The sequence below is a fragment of the Nesoenas mayeri genome (genome assembly GCF_963082525.1).
Source record: "Nesoenas mayeri genome assembly, chromosome: 1".
NCBI lineage: Eukaryota > Metazoa > Chordata > Aves > Columbiformes > Columbidae > Nesoenas > Nesoenas mayeri.
The window spans coordinates 581249-601718 of NC_137541.1; the positions used below are offsets into that span (position 1 = coordinate 581249).

At 63.9% G+C, this 20470-nt stretch overlaps 1 protein-coding gene across 1 annotated transcript in view; it reads left to right on the forward strand.

Annotated features, from left to right (window-relative positions):
• Positions 1-20470, forward strand: part of SHANK3 (SH3 and multiple ankyrin repeat domains 3) — a gene marked incomplete at both ends in the record, with an annotated part of 330722 nt that overhangs the window by 301362 nt on the left and 8890 nt on the right. The window contains one exon of the mRNA XM_080358124.1: positions 150-2475. Coding sequence (XP_080214250.1) covers positions 150-2475 — 2326 coding nt within the window. The remainder of the gene's footprint in view (positions 1-149; positions 2476-20470) is intronic.

The window sequence follows — 20470 nt, forward strand, 5'->3', positions numbered from 1 at the left end:
AGGGAAACGGGAGATGCGGCCGGAGGTCGCTGCGGAAGGACAGTGGGGCGGGGACAGAGGGATGTCATAGATCTGGTTTGTGCCGACTGTCGCGCTCTGGGCCCTCTCGAGCCATCCTCCCTGACTCCACCGCTTTCCTTGTGTTCCAGGTGAAGACGAGAAACTTGCTGCCTCGTTACTGGACGGGAAGTTTCCCCGGAGCACATCGATGCAAGACACTGTCAGGGAAGGACATGGGATTCCACCCCCGCCTCAGACAGCCCCACCCCCGCCTCCTTCTCCATATTACTTTGACACAGGCCCCCCTCCATCCTTCTCGCCACCTCCGCCCCCAGGAAGAGCTTATGATACCATAAGGTCGAGCTTTAAGCCAGGCCTGGAGGCTAAGCTGCACGGGCTCCCGCAGGTCATCAGCGCGGCTGAGGTGTACGACCAGGCGAGGACCTCCATCCCTTACCCGGAACGGCAGAAGAGGGCGCGATCCATGATCATCCTGCAGGACTCCTCCCATCTCCCCGTGGAACCAACGGAGATCCCCCGGCCTGGCCCCTCCGCGACCCCTCCCGAGAAGCTGAAGAGGAAGGGGAGAGTGATCGACAACCCTTACGCCAACATGGGGCAGTTCAACGTCAGCCTGTTTGCCCCCACCAAGCCCCAGAGGAAGAAGAGTCCCCTGGTGAAGCAGCTGCAGGTGGAGGACGCGCAGGAGAGAGCGGCTCTGTCCATCAGCGGCGGCTTCACCAGAGAGCCCTCTCCCACGCGCCGGAGCCATCGCCTGAGCGGGGTGGAGTACCAGCACCACGCCGGCATCGCTCAGGTCGAAGCCACGGGCATCCCCTTCGCCACTGCCATCGCCGGAGTCATGAAGGACCGAGACCGTCGCCTGGATGAGAGGCGGAAATCCACTGTCTTCCTCTCGGTCGGGGCCATCGAAGGGACGCCCCCCAGCAGCGACATGCCGTCCTTGCAGCAGTCCAGGTCCATCGACGAGCGGTTGTTAGGAAGCCGAGATGTACTACTGCCTTCCCCCGTCTCAGCTTTAAAGCCATTAATCAGCAGCTCCTCCTCGACGTTCATCCACCCCCTGACGGGCAAGCCCCTGGATCCGAACTCTCCACTGGCGCTTGCGCTGGCCGCAAGGGAACGGGCCCTGTCCACGCAAGTCCCATCCCGGTCGCCCACCCCCATCCACAGCCCGGACTCCGACAGAGCAGCACCCCTGTTCGTGGACATCCAAACCAAAGAACCCGAGAGGGGGGAGCTGGAGAGCTTGGTGTCCCCTGCCTACTCACCCGGAGGCAAAGGGGCCATCGGGACGGACTCTGGGACTTTGGCCCCTGCCAAGAGCCAGTGGGGGACTCCGTCCACGCTGAGAAAAGAGACCGAGGCACGAGCAGAAACACCCGGGAAGGAGGAGAAGAAACAAGAAGACAAGAAGTCCATGATTATTAGCATAGTGGACACATCGCAGCAGAAGACCGCTGGCCTCATCATGGTTCATGCTACAAGCAACGGCCAAGACGAGATAGGACTGGAGATGAAGGAGGAGCAAGCGGCTGTCCCCGAAGCATGCGCAGAGCCGGCCGAGTCGCCCCCGGCAGAGCCCCAGCCCAGCCCTGTGGGAAAGGCCCCGGCCAGCCCGGCCTCCGACAAGACGCTGGGCCAGGGCAGCTCGGAGGAGGAAGTGGAGCCCTACACGGTGACCCTCCCGCCGGCCCAGCTGTCCTCGAGCGACGAGGAGACCAGGGAGGAGCTGGCCAAGATAGGGCTGGTGCCTCCACCAGATGAGTTTGCGAACGGGGTCCTGGTCACCACCCCCGGCACACCGGTCAGCCACCTGGCTACGCCCAGCACGCCATCCATACCAGCGGCAGCAGTAGCACCTTCTACCACTGGCGGAACACCCTCAGGGAAGCCCTCTGATGCCCCCGTCGCCCCGGAGTCTGCTGCAGACTCGGGAGTGGAAGAGGTGGACACCAGAAGTTCAAGTGACCATCACCTGGAGACCACAAGCACCATCTCGACGGTCTCCAGCATGTCCACGTTGTCCTCAGAAAGCGGGGAGCCTACTGACACATACACTTCCTTTGCGGATGGACAAACTTTTATACTCGAGAAGCCACCAGTGCCTCCAAAGCCAAAACTCAAGTCCCAGCTCAGCAAGGGGCCAGTTACTTTCAGGGACCCACTTTTGAAGCAGTCTTCGGACAGCGAGCTCATCTCCCAGCAACATGCGGCCACGCTGGCATCAGCCAGCATCGGCCGGCCACGCTACCTCTTTCAGAGAAGGTCCAAGCTATGGGGGGACCCCATGGAGAGCAGGCCGATCCATGGGGCTGACGATGACAAGCCAACTGTGATCAGTGAGCTAAGTTCCCGACTACAGCAGCTGAACAAGGATACTCGATCACTGGGGGAGGAACCGGCCGGGTCCACCCTAGACCCCGGGAAGAAGTCGCCGGTGGTCGCAGCACGGTAAGACGCCGGTGTCTGGCCGGGCCGGGCCGGGGGTGCGCGAGCGGAGCGGAGCTGTGCCGGCGAGCCGCGCGTGCTTCGAGGGTGTCTCCGAGACGTCAGGACGTAGCCGCGGGGAGAGGCGATGCCGGGACGCGCTTCCGGGCGGGCGTGCGATTTGTTGTGGCTCCTCTCGACCCCCGCACACGTGTGAGCTCGCACTGTTGCTTTTTCCCCTCAACCTGCCCTCCTGTTGTTCCGTGTTCCTCCTGTCTCGATGCTCCCGTGAAGCCGCTGTGCTGAGTGCTGGGTTTCACCTGTACACGTTTGCTCCCGCACGGTTAACACCGATGTGTGTTCCTCTGGTGCTTCTCATTGCCGAGGAGCTCCACGTGTTGTCAGGCTGAGCGTCCCAGCCCCGGGCAGTCCCTGCCGCACCGGGCTGTCACCGGCTGCTGTCACAGTCCCTGCCGCACCGGGCCGTCACCGGCTGCTGTCACAATCCCTGCCGCACCGGGCTGTCACCGGCTGCTGTCACAGTCCCTGCCGCACCGGGCCGTCACCGGCTGCTGTCACAGTCCCTGCCGCACCGGGCCATCACCGGCTGCTGTCACAATCCCTGCCGCACCGGGCCGTCACCGGCTGCTGTCACAGTCCCTGCCGCACCAGGCCGTCACCGGCTGCTGTCACAGTCCCTGCTGTCACCAGCTGCTCTGTCACAGCCCCTAGAGAGGTGCCAGCAGCACTGGCCGCATTGGCCAGGGCAGAGCTCGGCACGTTCCCGGCACAGGCCACTCTGGTGACCTCAGGGCGATCTGGCCGGGCGCAGCCAGGGCGTCACCCGTGGCTCCAGGCTGGGGGTGCGGCCGTCCCCCCGGCTCTCACAGCTGCCGTGTCCCGGGGGACACGCGTCCCCGTGCCGGGGTGGCTGCTGGCTCAGAGGCGTCTCTGCCGAGCAGCGGATCCTCGGCCCCAGCGTGAGCCCAGGAGAGCCGGCAGCTCACAGCAGAGCGACTGGGACACCAGGAGCCTCTTTCTCTGGCAGTCACCCGAGTTCACTGTCCCTCCCAGCCGGCGGTGGCACCGGTCCCCTCTGCCACGCTGGAGTGGTGACCGTCACGCTCCCGAGCAGCACGGGCTCTGCGTGTCCCTGCCAGCCCCGGCCTGGGCTCTGGCCCCAGGACCACCAGCATGTCCCCTTGGTCCCCGTGCTGCCACTGGCACCCCTCGCCCCGTCCCTCTGGGAGCAGCAGCCCCTGCCTGAGCTCCTGCCCGGTGACATGATCCCGCTGCATGTCACCACTGTAGGCAGCCCGTATGTCACTTCTGCAGGGACCTCCCCATATGTCACCTCTGCGGGGACCCCGTATGTCACCCCTGCAGGGACCCACCCCCATATGTCACCCCTGTAGGCACCCTGTATGTCACCTCTGCAGGGACACTCCCTGTATGTCACCCCTGCAGGGACCCCATGTGTCACTTCTGCAGGGACCCCATGTATCACCTCTGCAGAGACCCCATGTATCACCTCCGCAGGGATTCTATGTGTCACCCCTGCAGGGACCCCCCTGTATGTCACCCCTGCAGAGCCCCCGCATGTCCCCCTGAAGGGAGCCGTGTGTCCCCTCGGGAGCCCCCGCGTGTCCCCCTGCAGGGAGCTGTGTGTCCCCCTACAGAGCCCCTGCGTGTCCCCCTGCAGGGAGCCGTGTGTCCCCTCGGGAGCCCCCGCCTGTCCCTCTGCAGGGAGCCGTGTGTCCCCCCTGCAGAGCCCCCACGTGTCCCCCCGCAGGGAGTTGTGTGTCCCCTCTGCAGAGCCCGCGCGTGTCCCCCTGAAGGGAGCCGTGTGTCCCCTCAGGAGCCCCCGCGTGTCCCCCTGCAGGGACCCCCGCTGTATGTCCCCCCTGCAGAGCCCCCGCGTGTCCCCCTGCAGGGAGCCGTGTGTCCCCTCAGGAGCCCCCGCGTGTCCCCCTGCAGGGAGCCGTGTGTCCCCCTGCAGGGAGCCGTGTGTCCCCTCGGAAGCCCCCGCGTGTCCCCCTGCAGGGAGCCGTGTGTCCCCCCTGCAGAGCCCCGTGTGTCCCCCTGCAGGGAGCCGTGTGTCCCCTCGGGAGCCCCATCCTCCTCTGCTGGGCAGCCCGGTGGGTCCTCCTGGCCGTGCCCACGGTGCCGCCCCGTGCTGGCACGTCCCCCTGTCCTGCAGTTAGTGTTCTGGGTCCCCGCTCTGAATCCTGGCCTTTCATCTCTGAGATCGGTGTGCTCCCGGTTATGTCAAAGACTTGAAATATTTCCCAGCAAGTCAGCTGTAAATAGAATATTTAATGATGTCAGCTACTCTCCTTCACTCAGAAAATGTCTCTCTTTTATGAAATTGCTGTAAATTGAGAAAATAATGGAAAGAGCAGTTAGATAAGCTTAGATGACCCATTTCAGGACAAATTTTCCATTCCCTGGGCCTGTCCTGAGAGCGACAGTATCACCTAAACCTGCCCAGACACTGCGGTGCTGCCGGGGCGCGGGACGGTGCCGACGCGGTGACCGCGGCTGCAGGGTGGCCCTGGGTGGCCCGCGGGGGTGGCGGGTCCTGCACCCCTGGCCAGGCGTCCCGAGAGCCCGGGCGATGCTGCCCCAGAGCCCTCAGCCCCCGCACCGGCGGCACCGACGGGCTGTGCCTGGTGGTGCCGCGGCCCTTCCCGCAGCTCTTAGAAACGGCCGGGAGCCAAACCAGAGCTCCGACCTCGGGGTGTCCTGAGTCCCCTGGGAGCTGCGGACAATGCAGTGTCCTGGTAGAGTGTTCCCAGGCTCCGGTGTCCTGGCACAGTGTCCCCAAGCGCCATACCCTGGCAGAGTGTCCCCAAGCTCCAGTGTCCTGGCAGAGTGTCCCTGAGCTGGATACCCTGGCAGAGTGTCCCCAAGCTGGATACCCTGGAAGAGTGTCCCCAAGCTCCATACCCTGGCAGAGTGTCCCTGAGCTCCAGTGTCCTGGCAGAGTGTCCCCAAGCTTCATGCCCTGACAGATCGTCCCCAGGCTCTGGTGTCCTGGCACAGTGTCCCCAAGCTTCATACCCTGGCAGAGTGTCCCTGAGCTCTGGTGTCCTGGCACAGTGTCCCTGAGCTCCATACCCTGGCAGAGTGTCCCTGAGCTCTGGTGTCCTGGCACAGTGTCCCTGAGCTCCATACCCTGGCAGAGTGTCCCTGAGCTCTGGTGTCCTGGCACAGTGTCCCTGAGCTCCATACCCTGGCAGAGTGTCCCTGAGCTCTGGTGTCCTGGCACAGTGTCCCCAAGCTTCATACCCTGGCAGAGTGTCCCTGAGCTCTGGTGTCCTGGCAGAGTGTCCCTGAGCTCTGGTGCCCTGGCACAGTGTCCCCATGCTCCATGCCCTGGCAGAGTGTCCCCAGGCTCCGGTGCCCTTCCGGGCCCTGCGGAAGCCGCTGGCGCGGGCGAGCGCCTTGCAGACCATGGCAGGTTTCCTTGCTGCAGTTTCTTTCCAGCCCATGAAGTGGTGAGTTACAGCAGCTCCGCTGGGAGCCGGGAGCCTCCCTGTGCACGTGGTGGCTCTGGAGCCACCCGGGGGCGTTGCTCTTGCAGACGCCTGTGGGGGTCCTGCCCGGGACCCCAGGGACAAAAGACACAAAGCACTGTCTCCAGGCTGGCTCTGGCCATCTCCTCCTCCCCAGAGCCTTCCAGAGCAGGACTTGGACAAGAGGGACTGAGAAAGAGGCCAAGAAATCCTGAGAATGGGACCAGAAGGTCAGAGTTAAGGCGATCAGCAGAGACAATGATCATTGTATCCTGCCCACTGCTCGGGCCCGTGACACTGTCAGGGCTGTCCCGGGAGGTTCTGCTCCCCGTGTGCTGAGATACAGCCTCTGCACAGCCCGCACCGAGACGCCGGAGCTGGGCAGTGACAGTGACAGCAGAGTGGCACCTTCCGCTCGTACTGCCTCGTAAGCGCTGACCCTAGAGCTGGGGAAGGACCCGTGCTGCGGCGGAGCTCCCTGGCCGTTCCGTGGTTGACACCAGTGGGATCCTCGAAGATCCGAGGCCCAGCGCAGCCTTTGAGCTGCAGGAGCTGACCAGCCAGCCCGGCCCAGCCCCGGCCGGAGCTCGCGAGCAGGTGCTGAGCATCCTTCCCCGAGCAGGAGCAGTGCGAGGACCCGCGGCCCAGAGCCGCTGCCCAGCCCCGGCACGGACCCAGCCTGTGCCAGCCATTCCCACAATAAAGCTGACGCTAATGAGCGCGAGGTCTTGGTTTCTGATTAGCGACCAGTGGGTCAGAGCCAGCCATGCGTTAGCGCCGGGGCTGAGCTCACGCGCTTCGGGGTGACTCACGTTCAGTGTGCAACGTCCAGCCCTGTGTCGAGGTGCTGTCTTGTCTGTGTCCCCTCGTCCTGTGCCTGGCCGTGGCCCCCCCGCCTCAGCGGACCGTGTCCCCCTCACTGCGCACGGGCGCGCTGCAGTCTCAGCCTCCCAGCCCTGCTGCCGGGCCACGCGTGCGCCCCAAACACCACGGAGCTCGGGGCACTCGGCACCGGGCGGCCTGCGCGGTTCCAGCCGGGGCTCCCGCAGACACGACCAAGAACGGGGTTAGGGGGTGCCGTGCAAAGCGTGTTTGTTTGTTTGTTTGCTTGTTTGTTTATCTTTAAGCAACAGCCGAACATGCCAACTGTGTCACGCGAAGCAGAATTTTAGATGCAAAACGAAGTTTTTCAGGTGCTGTTCTGGAAACCCACAACTGCTTTGTATTTCTACAGATCTGAAAGAGAGACAGAAGAAAAATAAGCCCTTTAGGCATTTAGCTCCTAGGGTAAAGCTACCTCTTTCTATATAAACTCATCAATTAATTCTGTTTCAGTTAATGGTGTAACATTTCTGGCACAAGCTTCCAGCCGCTGCACACACAAGCCCCTGTTTCCTTGTAGGCTTCTTGTCTCTTCACGGTGCCTGAAGTCGCACCCAAAGCGGAGCTGAGCTTGCTTTCCAGCGCCAGGGACCTGTCTGGAGGGCGATGGGAGGGCTGGCACTGCCCGGGGCGCTGGGGCCACGCGGGAGGGCGCTGGTGACAGGGGTGGCCCCAGCCCAGCCGCAGGCCCCCAGACAGGCTGGAGCCCCTCGGCCGGTGACAGCTGGTCCTTTGGTGACACCGAGCAGAGCGTCCCATGCCCAGGCTGCCAGGGGCCACAAAGTCCCCCTAAACTCCCCCCGGTCCCCCCAGCACCCACCGAAGGGGACGGCAAAGCTGCGGGAGACTGGCAGCTCTGCATCCTCCCCCGCAGCCGGACTCGGGGATGCTTAATGCACCTGTGTGGGGAACTGAACCCGCCCCCCGCACCCCCCCGCTGTGGAGGCAGCTCAGCCTGCCGAGGATGCTCCTGGTTGCCGTGGCGTTGTCCCAGCGCTGCCGCAGGACGCCAGGACGGGGCTCCCCTGGGCCCGGGCCGCCGCCGCAGCTTGTCCACGTAGACGTGGCTCTGCCGCCGGCGCGGGAGCCGAACGAGGGCTGCTCAGAGACAGGCTGGAGGAGGCTGAGTGTTGCCAGGAGCAGGAGTCCTGGGGCTGCCGTGGAAATGAGGAATTGGGAGCACACCCACGGCAGGAAACGCTCCCCGGGCCGGAGGGGCCAGGAGCCAGCACCAGCGCGGTGCCCCCGCCGCGGGTCTGGTTTTGACACTGGTGTGCATTGCCTACAAGGAGACAGGGGCGCTGCGGGTGGCGAGTCCCAGCATGTGTCCATGTCACAGCAAGCACAGCTGCTTCGCCTCATCTGGTCACTAACATCTACTAATCACAGCTCATCCGCGCATCCCGCCCGTGAGTAGAAGAGCAGTCGGTGACTCTGCCTCATGCTTGTCCAGAGCGAGACGTGGGAAGGGCAGTGAGGGGCTGTCGGACGGCGGGGAGAGCCCCGGCTCCCACCGGCGCTGCGCCGGCGCCGGAGCGGCCGAGAGAGGAGGAGCGGAGCCCGAGGGTTCAGCTTGGGGCAGGGCCCGCGGTGCCAGGGTTTGATCCCGGGTGCAGGAGGAGAGCTGGAGGGCCTGTTCCTTTCGGAGCTTCAGCAAACTACCAGTGGAAGTCCCAGAAAAAGGGCTTTTCCCCTTGTACAGAGAAATACAGAGGGACCCTTTCAAATTCCAGTTCTTGTGTCAGCAAGCAGGAGATGGAGCAGCGTGTGGCCGGCGGGACCTCGGGAGGTCTGCGGGGCCGCTGGTTCCACTCGCTCTGCAGCAAGAGCCTGGGGCACCCAGGGCCAGCACAGGAGACAGAGGTGTCCTGTGGATACCAGCGCTAAATTTCCTCTTCCTGCGAAGGTCAGAGGGGTACAAAGCAGGCTCGCTGCAGTGGGAGTAGTTAAGGCATAAGCAGCTCTTAGGTCTGCAATGCTGTGCCCCCAGACCCCTGCAGACAGCCGGTTGCTCCTGGGTCTCCCGCTCCAGGCCGGCGGGCGCTGGCGGCTGGGAGGCTCCAGGCTGGTCACTGGTCACTGCTCCAGCGGTGAGCTGCCCAAGAAAAGCCGCAGCTGGAGCTCAGGACCCCTTATGGAGAAGCATAAGAGGGAGAGTGTCCGCGGTGCGTTCAGGAGTCCTCTTGCTCTTCTACATCACTCCTCCAGCACCGCGGGTTGGTCACCGTGACACCGCGGGGGCACAGCCCAGGCAGTGCTGCATTCCCTGGGGGTAACCGCGTCCCTCTGGCCGTGAGCTGAGCAGTGCCAGCTGGACCTGGCACAGCTCGGTCTGCGCTGGACCCTGGCACAGCTCGGTCTGCGCCGGACCCTGGCACAGCTCGGTCTGCGCTGGACCCTGGCCCAGCTCGGTCTATGCTGGACCCTGGCACAGCTCGGTCTGCGCTGGACCCTGGCACAGCTCGGTCTGCGCCGGACCCTGGCACAGCTCGGTCTGCGCTGGACCCTGGTACAGCTCGGTCTGTGCTGGACCCTGGCACAGCTCGGTCTGCGCTGGACCCTGGCACAGCTCCATCTGGGCTGGACCCTGGTACAGCTCGGTCTGCGCCGGACCCTGGCACAGCTCGGTCTGCGCTGGATCCTGGCACAGCTCGTTCTGTGCTGGACCCTGGCACAGCTCGGTCTGTCCTGGGCCCTGGCACAGGTCCGTCTGGGCTGGACCCGCTGCGGGTGGCCCAGCGGATCCTGGTGGCACGTCCCACCGCCCCGCACAGGCAGCAGACCCCGCTGTGAGCAGCACGGCGGCCTGGGACAGGCACGGGCTCTGCACGGCTCCCGGCCGGCCCTGCCCATTCTGCCTGCAGAAAAGGGATCAAACCCTGAATGGAAGCAGCGACCACTTGGTGTTTGTCGCCCTGTGCCAAACGCAGCCGTTGCTGGAGCCCGGTACAGCCAGGGCGCTGGCAGCGCGGCCAGGGGGACAAGCAGGAGGCGGCTGTGTCACCGAGGTGAGACGAGGCCTCTCGCTCTCTCCCAGCAGCCACAGCCGAGGGGTTTTAGGAGGTTTAGGAGGCTCAGTGAGCAGCCCAGCACCCGGGCAGCGGTGCGGGGTCTGTCTTGTCCCTGCGAGGAGACGCGACACGTCCCCTGCTCACCGCAGAGCGGATGCTGAGTTTTCCCCAGCAGCCCAGGACGAGTCCCTGGGCTCAGCTCAGGGCTCAGCGAGGGGTTCAGCCAAGCTCCGAACCAGAGGGACTGCGATTATCCCCCCTGGGAAACACTAACGCACTTGCGAGGCCCTAAAACAACCTGTAGCAGTTGCTCTCAGAGCCATGAACGCAAACCTAACACAGCCATGGGGTGAAGTCACAGCCATGTGAACTGTATTTGCCGCTCTTTCTTGTTCTTGCTGTGGGGCATTTTTCTCATGCATATGTTGTTTCCTCCCCTCCCTCTTCTCCCTTCCCCATCTCTGTCCTGTCCCTTCCCCATCTCTGTCCTGTCCCTTCCCCATCTGTCCCTCTCCTCCCTCCCAGCTGTCACGAGTAGCTCTGTGGAATCCTTCAGGCTTTGGCTGTTGAATTCACGCAGTTATCAATGTCCCATTTCCTTCAGTAAACACACAAATGTCCTCCGGCTGGTGTGGGATGTCCCGACCTTCCCCGGCCCCAAAGCCCCGTGTTGGCCATTCCCCGGGTCCCCGCGCTGCCCCGGGATCGCCCTGTCCCCAGCGCTGCCCAGAGCACCCCCGGTGCCAGAGACCTTCTGCTCCCAGTGCCACCGGTCCCCATCCCCGTCCCCACTGTGCCATGCACACCAGAGGGTCTGTCCCATCCCCGTCCCCACTGTGCCATGTACACTGCAGGGTCTGTCCCGTCCCTGTCCCTGCTGTGCCATGTACACTGCAGTGTCTGTCTCGTCCCCATCCCCACTGTGCCATGTACACTGCATGGTCTGTCCCATCCCCATCCCCACTGTGCCACACACACCACAGGGTCTGTCCCATCCCCATCCCCACTGTGCCATGTACACTGCAGGGTCTGTCCCGTCCCCATCCCCACTGTGCCATGTACACTGCAGGGTCTGTCCCATCCCCGTCCCCACTGTGCCACACACACCGCAGGGTCTGTTCCATCCCCGTCCCCACTGTGCCATGTACACTGCAGGGTCTGTCCCATCCCCGTCCCCACTGTGCCACACACACCGCAGGGTCTGTCCCATCCCCATCCCCACTGTGCCATGTACACTGCAGAGTCTGTCCCATCCCCGTCCCCACTGTGCCACACACACCGCAGGGTCTGTCCCATCCCCGTCCCCACTGTGCCACACACACTGCAGGGTCTGTCCCATCCCGGTCCCCACTGTGCCATGTACACTGCAGGGTCTGTCCCGTCCCCATCCCCACTGTGCCATGTACACCGCAGGGTCTGTCCCGTCCCGGTCCCCACTGTGCCACACACACCGCAGGGTCTGTCCTGTCCCCGTCCCCACACCACCGGAGCCCCAGCCCCGCACGGCGCAGGAGCCACCGAGGCGCGCGGTGCCGCCAGACGAAGCCCGTTCACTCTTCTCCGCCTCGTTGCTGCCGGACCGGAGCTAACATCTCTCTCATTGCCTCTCTTCCTGCTCTCCATCTGCATGTCCGCGCTGCTCTGTCTAGAACCGCCTCTGGCCTCCGGCGGGTGGGCGAGTTGTGTAAGTGAGCATGTTCTCATCCCATAGCCAGCCTCCCGGCCCCGCCCGCGCGGCCCCGCTCCCCGCTCCCAGCCCGAGAGCGGGCAGCGGGCTCGCTCCGGCATGCGCGTGTCCCGCCCGCTGTGCCCGTAGCATGTCCGTGTCCCTGTGCCGTGCTGTCGTGTGCTGATGCTCCTAGGTGGCGACTGAGGAAATTCCCTTGGGCTTCCGTGGGATTCTTACCGGGCCCAGATGAGATCCTGTGCCCCGGCACGGCTGCCCAGGCACGTCCAGCAAGGGCTCTGCAGGGCCAGGCTCCCTTGGAGCGACTCGGCCCCATGGGGAGGAACCCCAGCCCCATGGGGAGGGACCCCAGCGCTATGGGGAGGGACCCCAGCCCATTGAGGAAAGACCCCAGTGCTATGGGGAGGGACCCCAGCCCAATGAGGAGGGACCCCAGCACTATGGGGAGGGACCCCAGCGCTATGGGGAGGGACCCCAGCCCATTGAGGAAAGACCCCAGTGCTATGGGGAGGGACCCCAGGGCTATGGGGAGGGACCCCAGCCCAATGAGGAGGGACCCCAGCACTATGGGGAGGGACCCCAGCCCAATGAGGAGGGACCCCAGTGCTATGGGGAGGGACCCCAGCCCTATGAGAAGGGATTCCAGCACTATGGGGAGGGACCCCAGTGCTATGAGAAGGGATCCCAGCCAGGGTGGGGAGGGGTGGGGAGGGCCCCCAGCCCCATGGGGTTGGACCACTGCCCCCCAGGACGCAGCATCCCATTTCCACCCCCAGTAGCTCCCCCCATGGTGCTGGTGCGCAGCGCTCCCCTTCCCCGCAGGGCCGTGACTTCACAGCCCTGGGTGTCCCTGGGTCACCTTCTGGAGCAGAGTCCCACAGACAGAGGGGACAGCAGCTTCCACTCCTGCTCCGGAGATCGTGCAGCCCCCCGGGGTGGGGGTCAGCGGGGAGGGGGCTGGAAGGGGCCAGGAGGGCAGCACTGCCTCCAGCGCCCACCCCGAGCGCAGGTGACGCACAGTGTCCCAGGGAGGTCACTGTTGGCACGAACTTGAACCTGAGACAGCTGTAGGGAAACTGGAGTGCAGAAAACTGCCCCCCCTTCTCCCAGACTGGTCAGTGACTGTGCTGGAGGGGTCCCTGCTGGCAGAGCTCCTCAGCCATGTTCCCAGCTGGTCTCAGTTGTCACCAGAGCTGCTGGAGTCCCTTTGCAACCCCGTGGCTGGTGACTCATGTGCACTCACCAGGTCACCTGGGTGCATGGCAGGGTCCCTGTCCCCATCCAGGAGGTGACCCGTGGCAGGGTCCCTGTCCCCATCCAGGAGGTGACCAGTGGCAGAGTCCCTGTCCCCATCCAGGAGGTGCCCCATGGCAGGGTCCCTGTCCCCATCCAGGAGGTGCGCCAGGGCAGGGTCCCTGTCCCCATCCAGGAGGTGCGCCAGGGCCCGGGCAGCCCTGGTGGCTCGAGCTGTGGCACATGCCCCTGATGCAGGTGCCCCCCAGGTGAATTTCCCCAGCGTGCATGGCCAGCTGTGTGCTCTTGGTTGTGCTTCGTCCGTGTCTGTCTGTCTGTCCTGGTGTTCTTAGCCGTAGCGTGTGTGTCAGTAGCTCCCTACATCTGTGTTGCCTCACGTGTGATCGCAGCCCCGGGGCCCGCGCAGAGCTCTGGGCACACTCGTGTTTGATTTTACTTGTCATTTTCTGCCAAGCGCTGAGCTGCCGACGGCATCCCCTGCGGCGCTGGGACGTCCCTGCTGCCACACGCACCAGCGGTGCCGCGCCGGTGCCGTCCCCAGCGCTGCCGCAGGCCCCGGCTGTGCCGCACGGCTGGTCTGAGCAGAGCGGGACATTCGAGAGCCATCCGGCTGCCTTTGGTCCTGCTGGTGGGGCCGAGGCCTGCGGGGCCGCCGTGTCTGGCCGGGGACGTTGCTGGGCAGGATCTGTGCCGCGGGTTCTGCACGGCACGTGGCGCTTCGCTGGCGTGTGGTCGGCGGCGGGAGGGCGCTCGTGCCATCGCATCTGCACGTGGCTTCACGCACCCCGTCCTGTCGCTGGTGTCACAGCGCGTCTGGGTGTTCGGGATCTGCCACCCCCGGTCGCACCTGCCTCGTCCCTGGGCTCCGTGATGCGGGACAGGGCGAGTTTACTCTGCCCGGTCCATCTTCAGCCTCACAGGGTTCGGCCGCGGCGCAGCAGCCGCGGTGATGGTGCCAGCCGGTCAGAATGCTGTGGGGTCGGTGGCTGTGCTGGGTGAGAGCCGGCGCGTCGCGGTTCCGCTGAGCTGGCGCTTCAGACAATGGCAGCGCCGGCTCCTGTCGGCACCGTCTGACTGACCGTGACCGTCAGCTGATGTTTCCCCTCTGTTGCACAGCCCTGTCTGTGTGAAAGCTTTGGACATTGTTTCGCGCGCACCCGGCATCCCTGCCCAGCTCCCAGGGTGAGCTGCAGCCGCCCCGAGCACAGCTCCTGCACCCCGAGCATGGACCCCGAGCACAGCTCCTGCACCCCAAGCATGGACCCCGAGCACAGCCCCCGAGCACAGCTCCTGCACCCCGAGCATGGACCCCGAGCACAGCTCCTGCACCCCGAGCATGGACCCCGAGCACAGCCCCCGAGCACAGCTCCTGCACCCTGAGCATGGACCCCGAGCACAGATCCTGCACCCCGAGCATGGACCCCGAGCACAGCCCGCGAGCACAGCTCCTGCACCCCGAGCATGGACCCCGAGCACAGCCCGCGAGCACAGCTCCTGCACCCCGAGCATGGACCCCGAGCACAGCTCCTGCACCCCGAGCATGGACCCTGAGCACAGCTCCTGCACCCCGAGCACAGACCTTGAGCACAGCCCCCAAATCCCTGATCACAGCCCCCAAACCCCAAGCACAGCCCCCGAACCCAGAGCACAGCCCCCAAACCCCGAGCACAGACCCCAAGCACAGACCCCAGCACAGCCTGGCGAGGGTCCCGGGGCTGCAGACGGGCTGTAGCTCATCTCCAGCCGGGCAGGCGTGAAGGTGTTGGAGCCTCGGCTGGTGCTTCCCTGCAGCTGCAGCCCCGGTTGAGGGTGCTGGGGGGCTGCCGAGCTCCCCACGCCCGCCGGCGCTGCCCTGCAGGGCAGCCCTGGCCGGGAGCCCAGCGCAGCGCAAGCGGCTGCGGGAACGCGAGCCGGAGAGGGACAGCGGGCGCTGCCGGAGCCCGGCATTGCCGGGGGCAGGGGCAGGGTCGGGGCAGGGTCACAGTCAGGGTCAGGGTCAGGGTCAGGGTTGGCTGCTGTCTGGGTCCAGAAGGCTCAGCGATGCAGCTGGCTGCCAGTCCAGGCTGGCGTTCCCCGGTGCCAGCACCTTTCCCCTGTTCTTAGTGCAGGTTTTTGCCATTGGTTCCCGGTAGCGAGGGGCGCTGGGAGCCCGGGGGTCATTGGGGTGCACAGGCCAGGAGACTCAGTTCCACAGCAGATCTGCGGCACCGTCAGGTCGGATGCACGAGTGCTTGCTGCTGGTTGGAGGCGTGGGGTCAGCTCTGTGTGGGTAATTAGCTGATTGCTGACCCTAATCAACCTTCTGTGTCATCACGGTTGAAACACTGATGGGCAGCATCACTGCGCACTGGGGTCATTTTCCCCTGCAACAAAATTTGTCACCCAAAATGTGAAGCTGCGTTGTCCCCAGGGCTCCCAGAGGTGTCCTCAGGGCTCCCAGAGGTGTCCCCAGTGCACGCAGTGGTGTCCCCGGGGTTCCCAGTGGTGTCCCCAGTGCACGCAGTGGTGTCCCCAGTGCACGCAGTGGTGTCCCCAGGGCTCCCAGTGGTGTCCCCAGTGCACGCAGTGGTGTCCCCAGGGCTCCCGGTGGTGTCCCCAGTGCATGCAGTGGTGTCCCCAGAGCTCCCAGTGGTGTCCCCAGTGCACACAGTGGTGTCCGCAGGGCTCCCGGTGGTGTCCGCAGGGCTCCCGGTGCTGTCGGGTGACAGGAGCAGGTGTTGACTCTCAGAGCCCAGTGCTGGGAATGAGGAACTGAAAGCAGACCCGAGCGGGCCCTCCCCAGCTCACCCGAGGCACCAGGGAGCCATGGCCAGGACTTGTCCCGCGTCCTCTTTGGGCCCGTTCCGGGCTGGGACGCCGCGGCTGAGCCGCTGGGTGCTGCAGGGGCCCGGCGGGTGGCAGCTCCGCTGTGCGCGGGGACAGGGGACAGGCTGCTCTGACCCCAGGCCGGCTCTACCGGGCTCCGTGGGACAGTGTCGTGAGCGGGAGGGTTGATCACTCCTTTTGAGGATGGGAAAGATGCTCAAGCAGCGAACAGCAAGGACGAGGCTGTGCTGCTGCAGGTGTGTGAGCAGAGAGACCAGGGGAGTTACGGAGTGCAAGAGGGAAAAAAAGGCAGTTTTGAGACAAGGAGACATTGCGCTGAGAAGCCACAATAGGGAACGTGGCTCTGGAGTTACCACGGCTGGCTGGCGGCGTTCCGAATCCAGCCTCGGTGTTTCGCCGGGATAACGCCTTATGGACAGCCTAGGAGAGCAAAACTATAAACCCAGTGAAGGTACCGTAGCAAAGTCACCCGGCCATGCCAGGCTGGGGTGGAGCTGTGCAGAGGGACAGTCCCGGTGCAGGGACGGGCCACAGGGACTGTCACCCTGCAGAGGGACAGTCCAGAGGCAGGGATGGACTACAGGGACTGTCACCCTGCAGAGGGACAGCCCTGGGACAGGGCTGTGTCACCCTGCAGAGGGACAGCCCCGGCGCAGGGATGGACTACAGGGACTGTCACCCTGCAGAGGGACAGCCCCGGCGCAGGGATAGACTACAGGGACTGTCACCCTGCAGAGGGACAGCCCCGGGACAGGGCTGTGTCACCCTGCAGAGGGACAGCCCCGGCGCAGGGATGGACTACAGGGACTGTCACCCTGCAGAGGGACAGCCCCGGGGCAGGGACGGGCCACAGGGCCGTGTCACCCTGCAGAGGGACAGTCCAGAGGCAGGGATGGACTACAGGGACTGTCACCCTGCAGAGGGACAGTCCAGAGGCAGGGATGGACTACAGGGACTGTCACCCTGCAGAGGGACAGCCCTGGGGCAGGGATGGACTACAGGGACTGTCACCCTGCAGAGGGACAGCCCCGGGGCAGGGGTGGACTACAGGGCCGTGTCACCGCAGCGGCTCAGCCCCAGGCTGCGGCTGCACCTGGAGCTGCAGCAACATCCGGCACCTCAGAGCAGCAGCTGCATCCTTGGGCTGTCCAGGCGCCGGCCGGAGTCCCGGCTTGTGTCCCCTCCCCAGCTGCTCCCCCCGTCAGCACAAGGACAAGGCACAGTTCTTGTTCCTTTTCCATCATCCCTGTTCGACGTGGAGGACTTCATGTATGTAGAGCAAAGAAAAGAAAAACCCTTACTTGTAACGAGAAGGTAAATGAACGGGAGCAGGAGCAACAGTTTGGGTTCCATCAGTGATACCATCCAGTTGCTTGATCTTCAGCTTTGTCTTCCCATAGCAAGGTAAAACAGTGGCAATCACCATGGCTTTCTGGAGTGGTTGTCATACTCTGCTTAAAGTGATTAGACAGGACTCCAGGACATGGCTCGTTAAACCTCGCGCATCCTCCCCCAGCTCGGTCTGAGGTGCTGCTCAGGTCAGAAAGCTTCAGGGCCCCCGGTTGGCTCCAGGCCCTTCCCAGCTGTGCCCCAGAGCTGGGACAGGCAGCTCCACGTCCCCTGCACCCCGGCCCGTCTGCCCTCCTTCCATCCATCTCTGCTTGCTCAGCCTTCCACACCCCGTCCCTGTCCCCGTCCCGCTGGGCTGTGCAGCGTGTCCCGTGCTCGGTGTGTTCTGTGCGTGCTGGGGTCCCCTGTCCCCAGCGTCCTCTGCCGGGTGCCAGCTGAGCCACTGCGGGTCACAGCGGGGTGTTTGTTCTGCTGCCATGGGTGTTCTGATGCAGTGGGTGTTCTGATGCAGTGGGTGTTCTGATGCAGTGGGTGTTCTCCTGCCGTGGGTGTTCTGCCATGGGTGTTCTGTCGTGGTGACTGTTCTGCCGCAGTGACTGTTCTGCCGCGGTGGGTGTTCTGATGCAGTGAGTGTTCTGCTGCCATGGGTGTTCTGCCACGGTGACTGTTCTGCCACGGTGACTGTTCTGCCACGGTGACTGTTCTGCCATGGTGACTGTTCTGCCGTGGTGACTGTTCTGCCATGGTGACTGTTCTGCCGCGGTGACTGTTCTGCCGCGGTGACTGTTCTGATGCAGTGGGTGTTCTGCCACGGTGACTGTTCTGCCATGGTGACTGTTCTGCCATGGTAACTGTTCTGCCGCAGTGGGTGTTTGTTCTGCTGCAGCGGCTGTTCTGCTGTGGTGGGTCTTCTGCCCTGGTGGCTGTTCTGTTCTGCCCTGGTGGCTGTTCTGTTCTGCCATGGTGGCTGTTCTGTTCTGCCGTGGTGCTGTGCTGTTCTGCCCTGGTGGCTGTTCTGTTGTGCCGCGGTGCCGTTCTGTTCTGCCGTAGTGCTGTTCTGTTCTGCCATGGTGGCTGTTCTGTTGTGCCGCGGTGCTGTTCTGTTCTGCTGTGGTGCTGTTCTGTTCTGCCATGGTGGCTGTTCTGTTGTGCCGCGGTGCTGTTCTGTTCTGCTGTGGTGCTGTTCTGTTCTGCCATGGTGGCTGTTCTGTTGTGCTGCAGTGCTGTTCTGTTGTGCCGCGGTGCTGTTCTGTTCTGCCATGGTGGCTGTTCTGTTCTGCCGCGGTGCTGTTCTGTTCTGCCGTGGTGCTGTTCTGCTCTGTTGCGGTGCCGTTCTGTTGTGCCGCGGTGCCATTCTGTTCTGCTGCGGTGCTGTTCTGTTGTGCCGGGGTGCTGTTCTGTTGTGCCGCGCTGCTGTTCTGTTGTGCCGCGGTGCTGTTCTCGTGGCACACATGGTGGCACACACCACCAAGCCAGCCCGATGGTGCCCGGGCAGCGTGGCCGAGCAGCTCAGCCCCGTGGCAGCTCAGGAGCCATCACCCCATGTTATGGTGCGTAGGAAATCACGGCCTGTAGGAAATCACGATGTGTAGGAAATCACAGCCTGTAGGAAATCACAGCCTGTAGGAACTCATGGCCTGTAGGAAATCACAGCCTGTAGGAAACCATGGTGTGTAGGAAATCACAGCCTGTAGGAAATCATGGTGTGTAGGAAATCACGGTGTGTAGGAAGTCACGGCCTGTAGGAAATCATGGTGTGTAGGAAATCACAGCCTGTAGGAAATCACAGCCTGTAGGAACTCATGGCCTGTAGGAAATCACAGCCTGTAGGAAACCATGGTGTGTAGGAAATCACAGCCTGTAGGAAATCATGGTGTGTAGGAAATCACGGTGTGTAGGAAGTCACGGCCTGTAGGAAATCATGGTGTGTAGGAAATCACAGCCTGTAGGAAATCACAGCCTGTAGGAACTCATGGCCTGTAGGAAATCACAGCCTGTAGGAAACCATGGTGTGTAGGAAATCACAGCCTGTAGGAAACCATGGTGTGTAGGAAATCACAGCCTGTAGGAAATCATGGTGTGTAGGAAATCATGGTGTGTAGGAAATCATGGTGTGTAGGAAATCATAGCCTGTAGGAAGTCACGGCTTGAGCACCTTCATGTCACTCCGGTGTCTAAGAGCTGTTACCTCCAGCCAGGCTGCGAAGCCGCCTCCCCGTGGCCCCCGTGCCCATGGAGCTGCTGGGCCCATCGCCACAGCCCCGGGTGTCGGCTGCGACCTGCGCTGGTCCTGCACCATCTGGCTTTGGGCTTTGTTAAACCTGGCGTGGTGAAGTGAGGGTCCCCTGCTGAACGAGGGTCCCTTGCTGAGTGAGGGTCCCCTGCTGAGCGAGGGTCCCTTGCTGAGTGAGGGTCCCCTGTTGAGTGAGGGTCCTTTGCTGAGTGAGGGTCCCTTGCTGAACGAGGGTCCCTTGCTGAGTGAGGGTCCCTTGCTGAGTGAGGGTCCCTTGCTGAGTGAGGGTCCCTTGCTGAGTGAGGGTCCCCTGCTGAGTGAGGGTCCCTTGCTGAGTGAGGGTCCCCTGCTGAGCGAGGGTCCCCTGTTGAGTGAGGGTCCCTTGCTGAGTGAGGGTCCCCTGCTGACCGAGGGTCCCTTGCTGAGCGTTCGGGCAGCGCACAGAGTCCGCCTGACCCCCCGTGGCTGCTCCGTGCTCACGTGCTCCACAGCTGCAGGGACCGGCTTTCCCAGCTCCATGTCACCCCTGTGTCACGGCAGACGCTGAGTGTGCCGGGTCCAGGACTGCTTCCCTTGGCTGCCCGTGCGCTGAGCAGAAGTCAGGTCAGGCACACCGAGGAGATCCGGATTATGGACTCCAGTTCTTGGCTGCAGAAACTGACCTTCTCCGCTGCTTTCTCTGGCAGAAGAGGTTTGCTGGTGCCGCGGTGCGAGGGGCCGGGGGCGCTGGCTGCAGCCGTTCCAGCGCAGAGCTGGCTCCGCGGCTCACGTGCCCTCGCGCCGGGAGCCTTCTCCTCTCTCGGCTGCTCCGTTTGCCGCAGCATCTCCCGCTCCGGCGGCGCTGGCAGGGCTGCGCCCCGCGGGGACCGAGGCCTCGGCGTGCTGGCTGCCTGGAGCCACGCGTCACCGCGCTCCGGGTTCCTTGGCGTTCAGGCAGAAAACTGCACGTGGGTCGGTTGTGGTTTGTCGTCCTGTCGGCGGTGGCCGCCGCGGTGGGACCCGAGCTGCACGCAGCAAGCTGGGGCTCCAGGGACCGGCCGCAGGGATCTGTGTGTCCCACGCTCGAGGTGTCGCAGAGGGTCCCTCCTGGGCAGGGACGTGGCCCCTCACGCTCCAGCCTGCGCTCGGAGCCGGGCCTTGGTTTAGGAGGGGGATTATAAATACTGAGGAATTATTTCAGAGCAAGAGGTAAGACTTTAGTCTGGACATGTTGTATAGAGGAAAAACACCCACCAGAAGTGAAGAGTAAGAAGTAGCT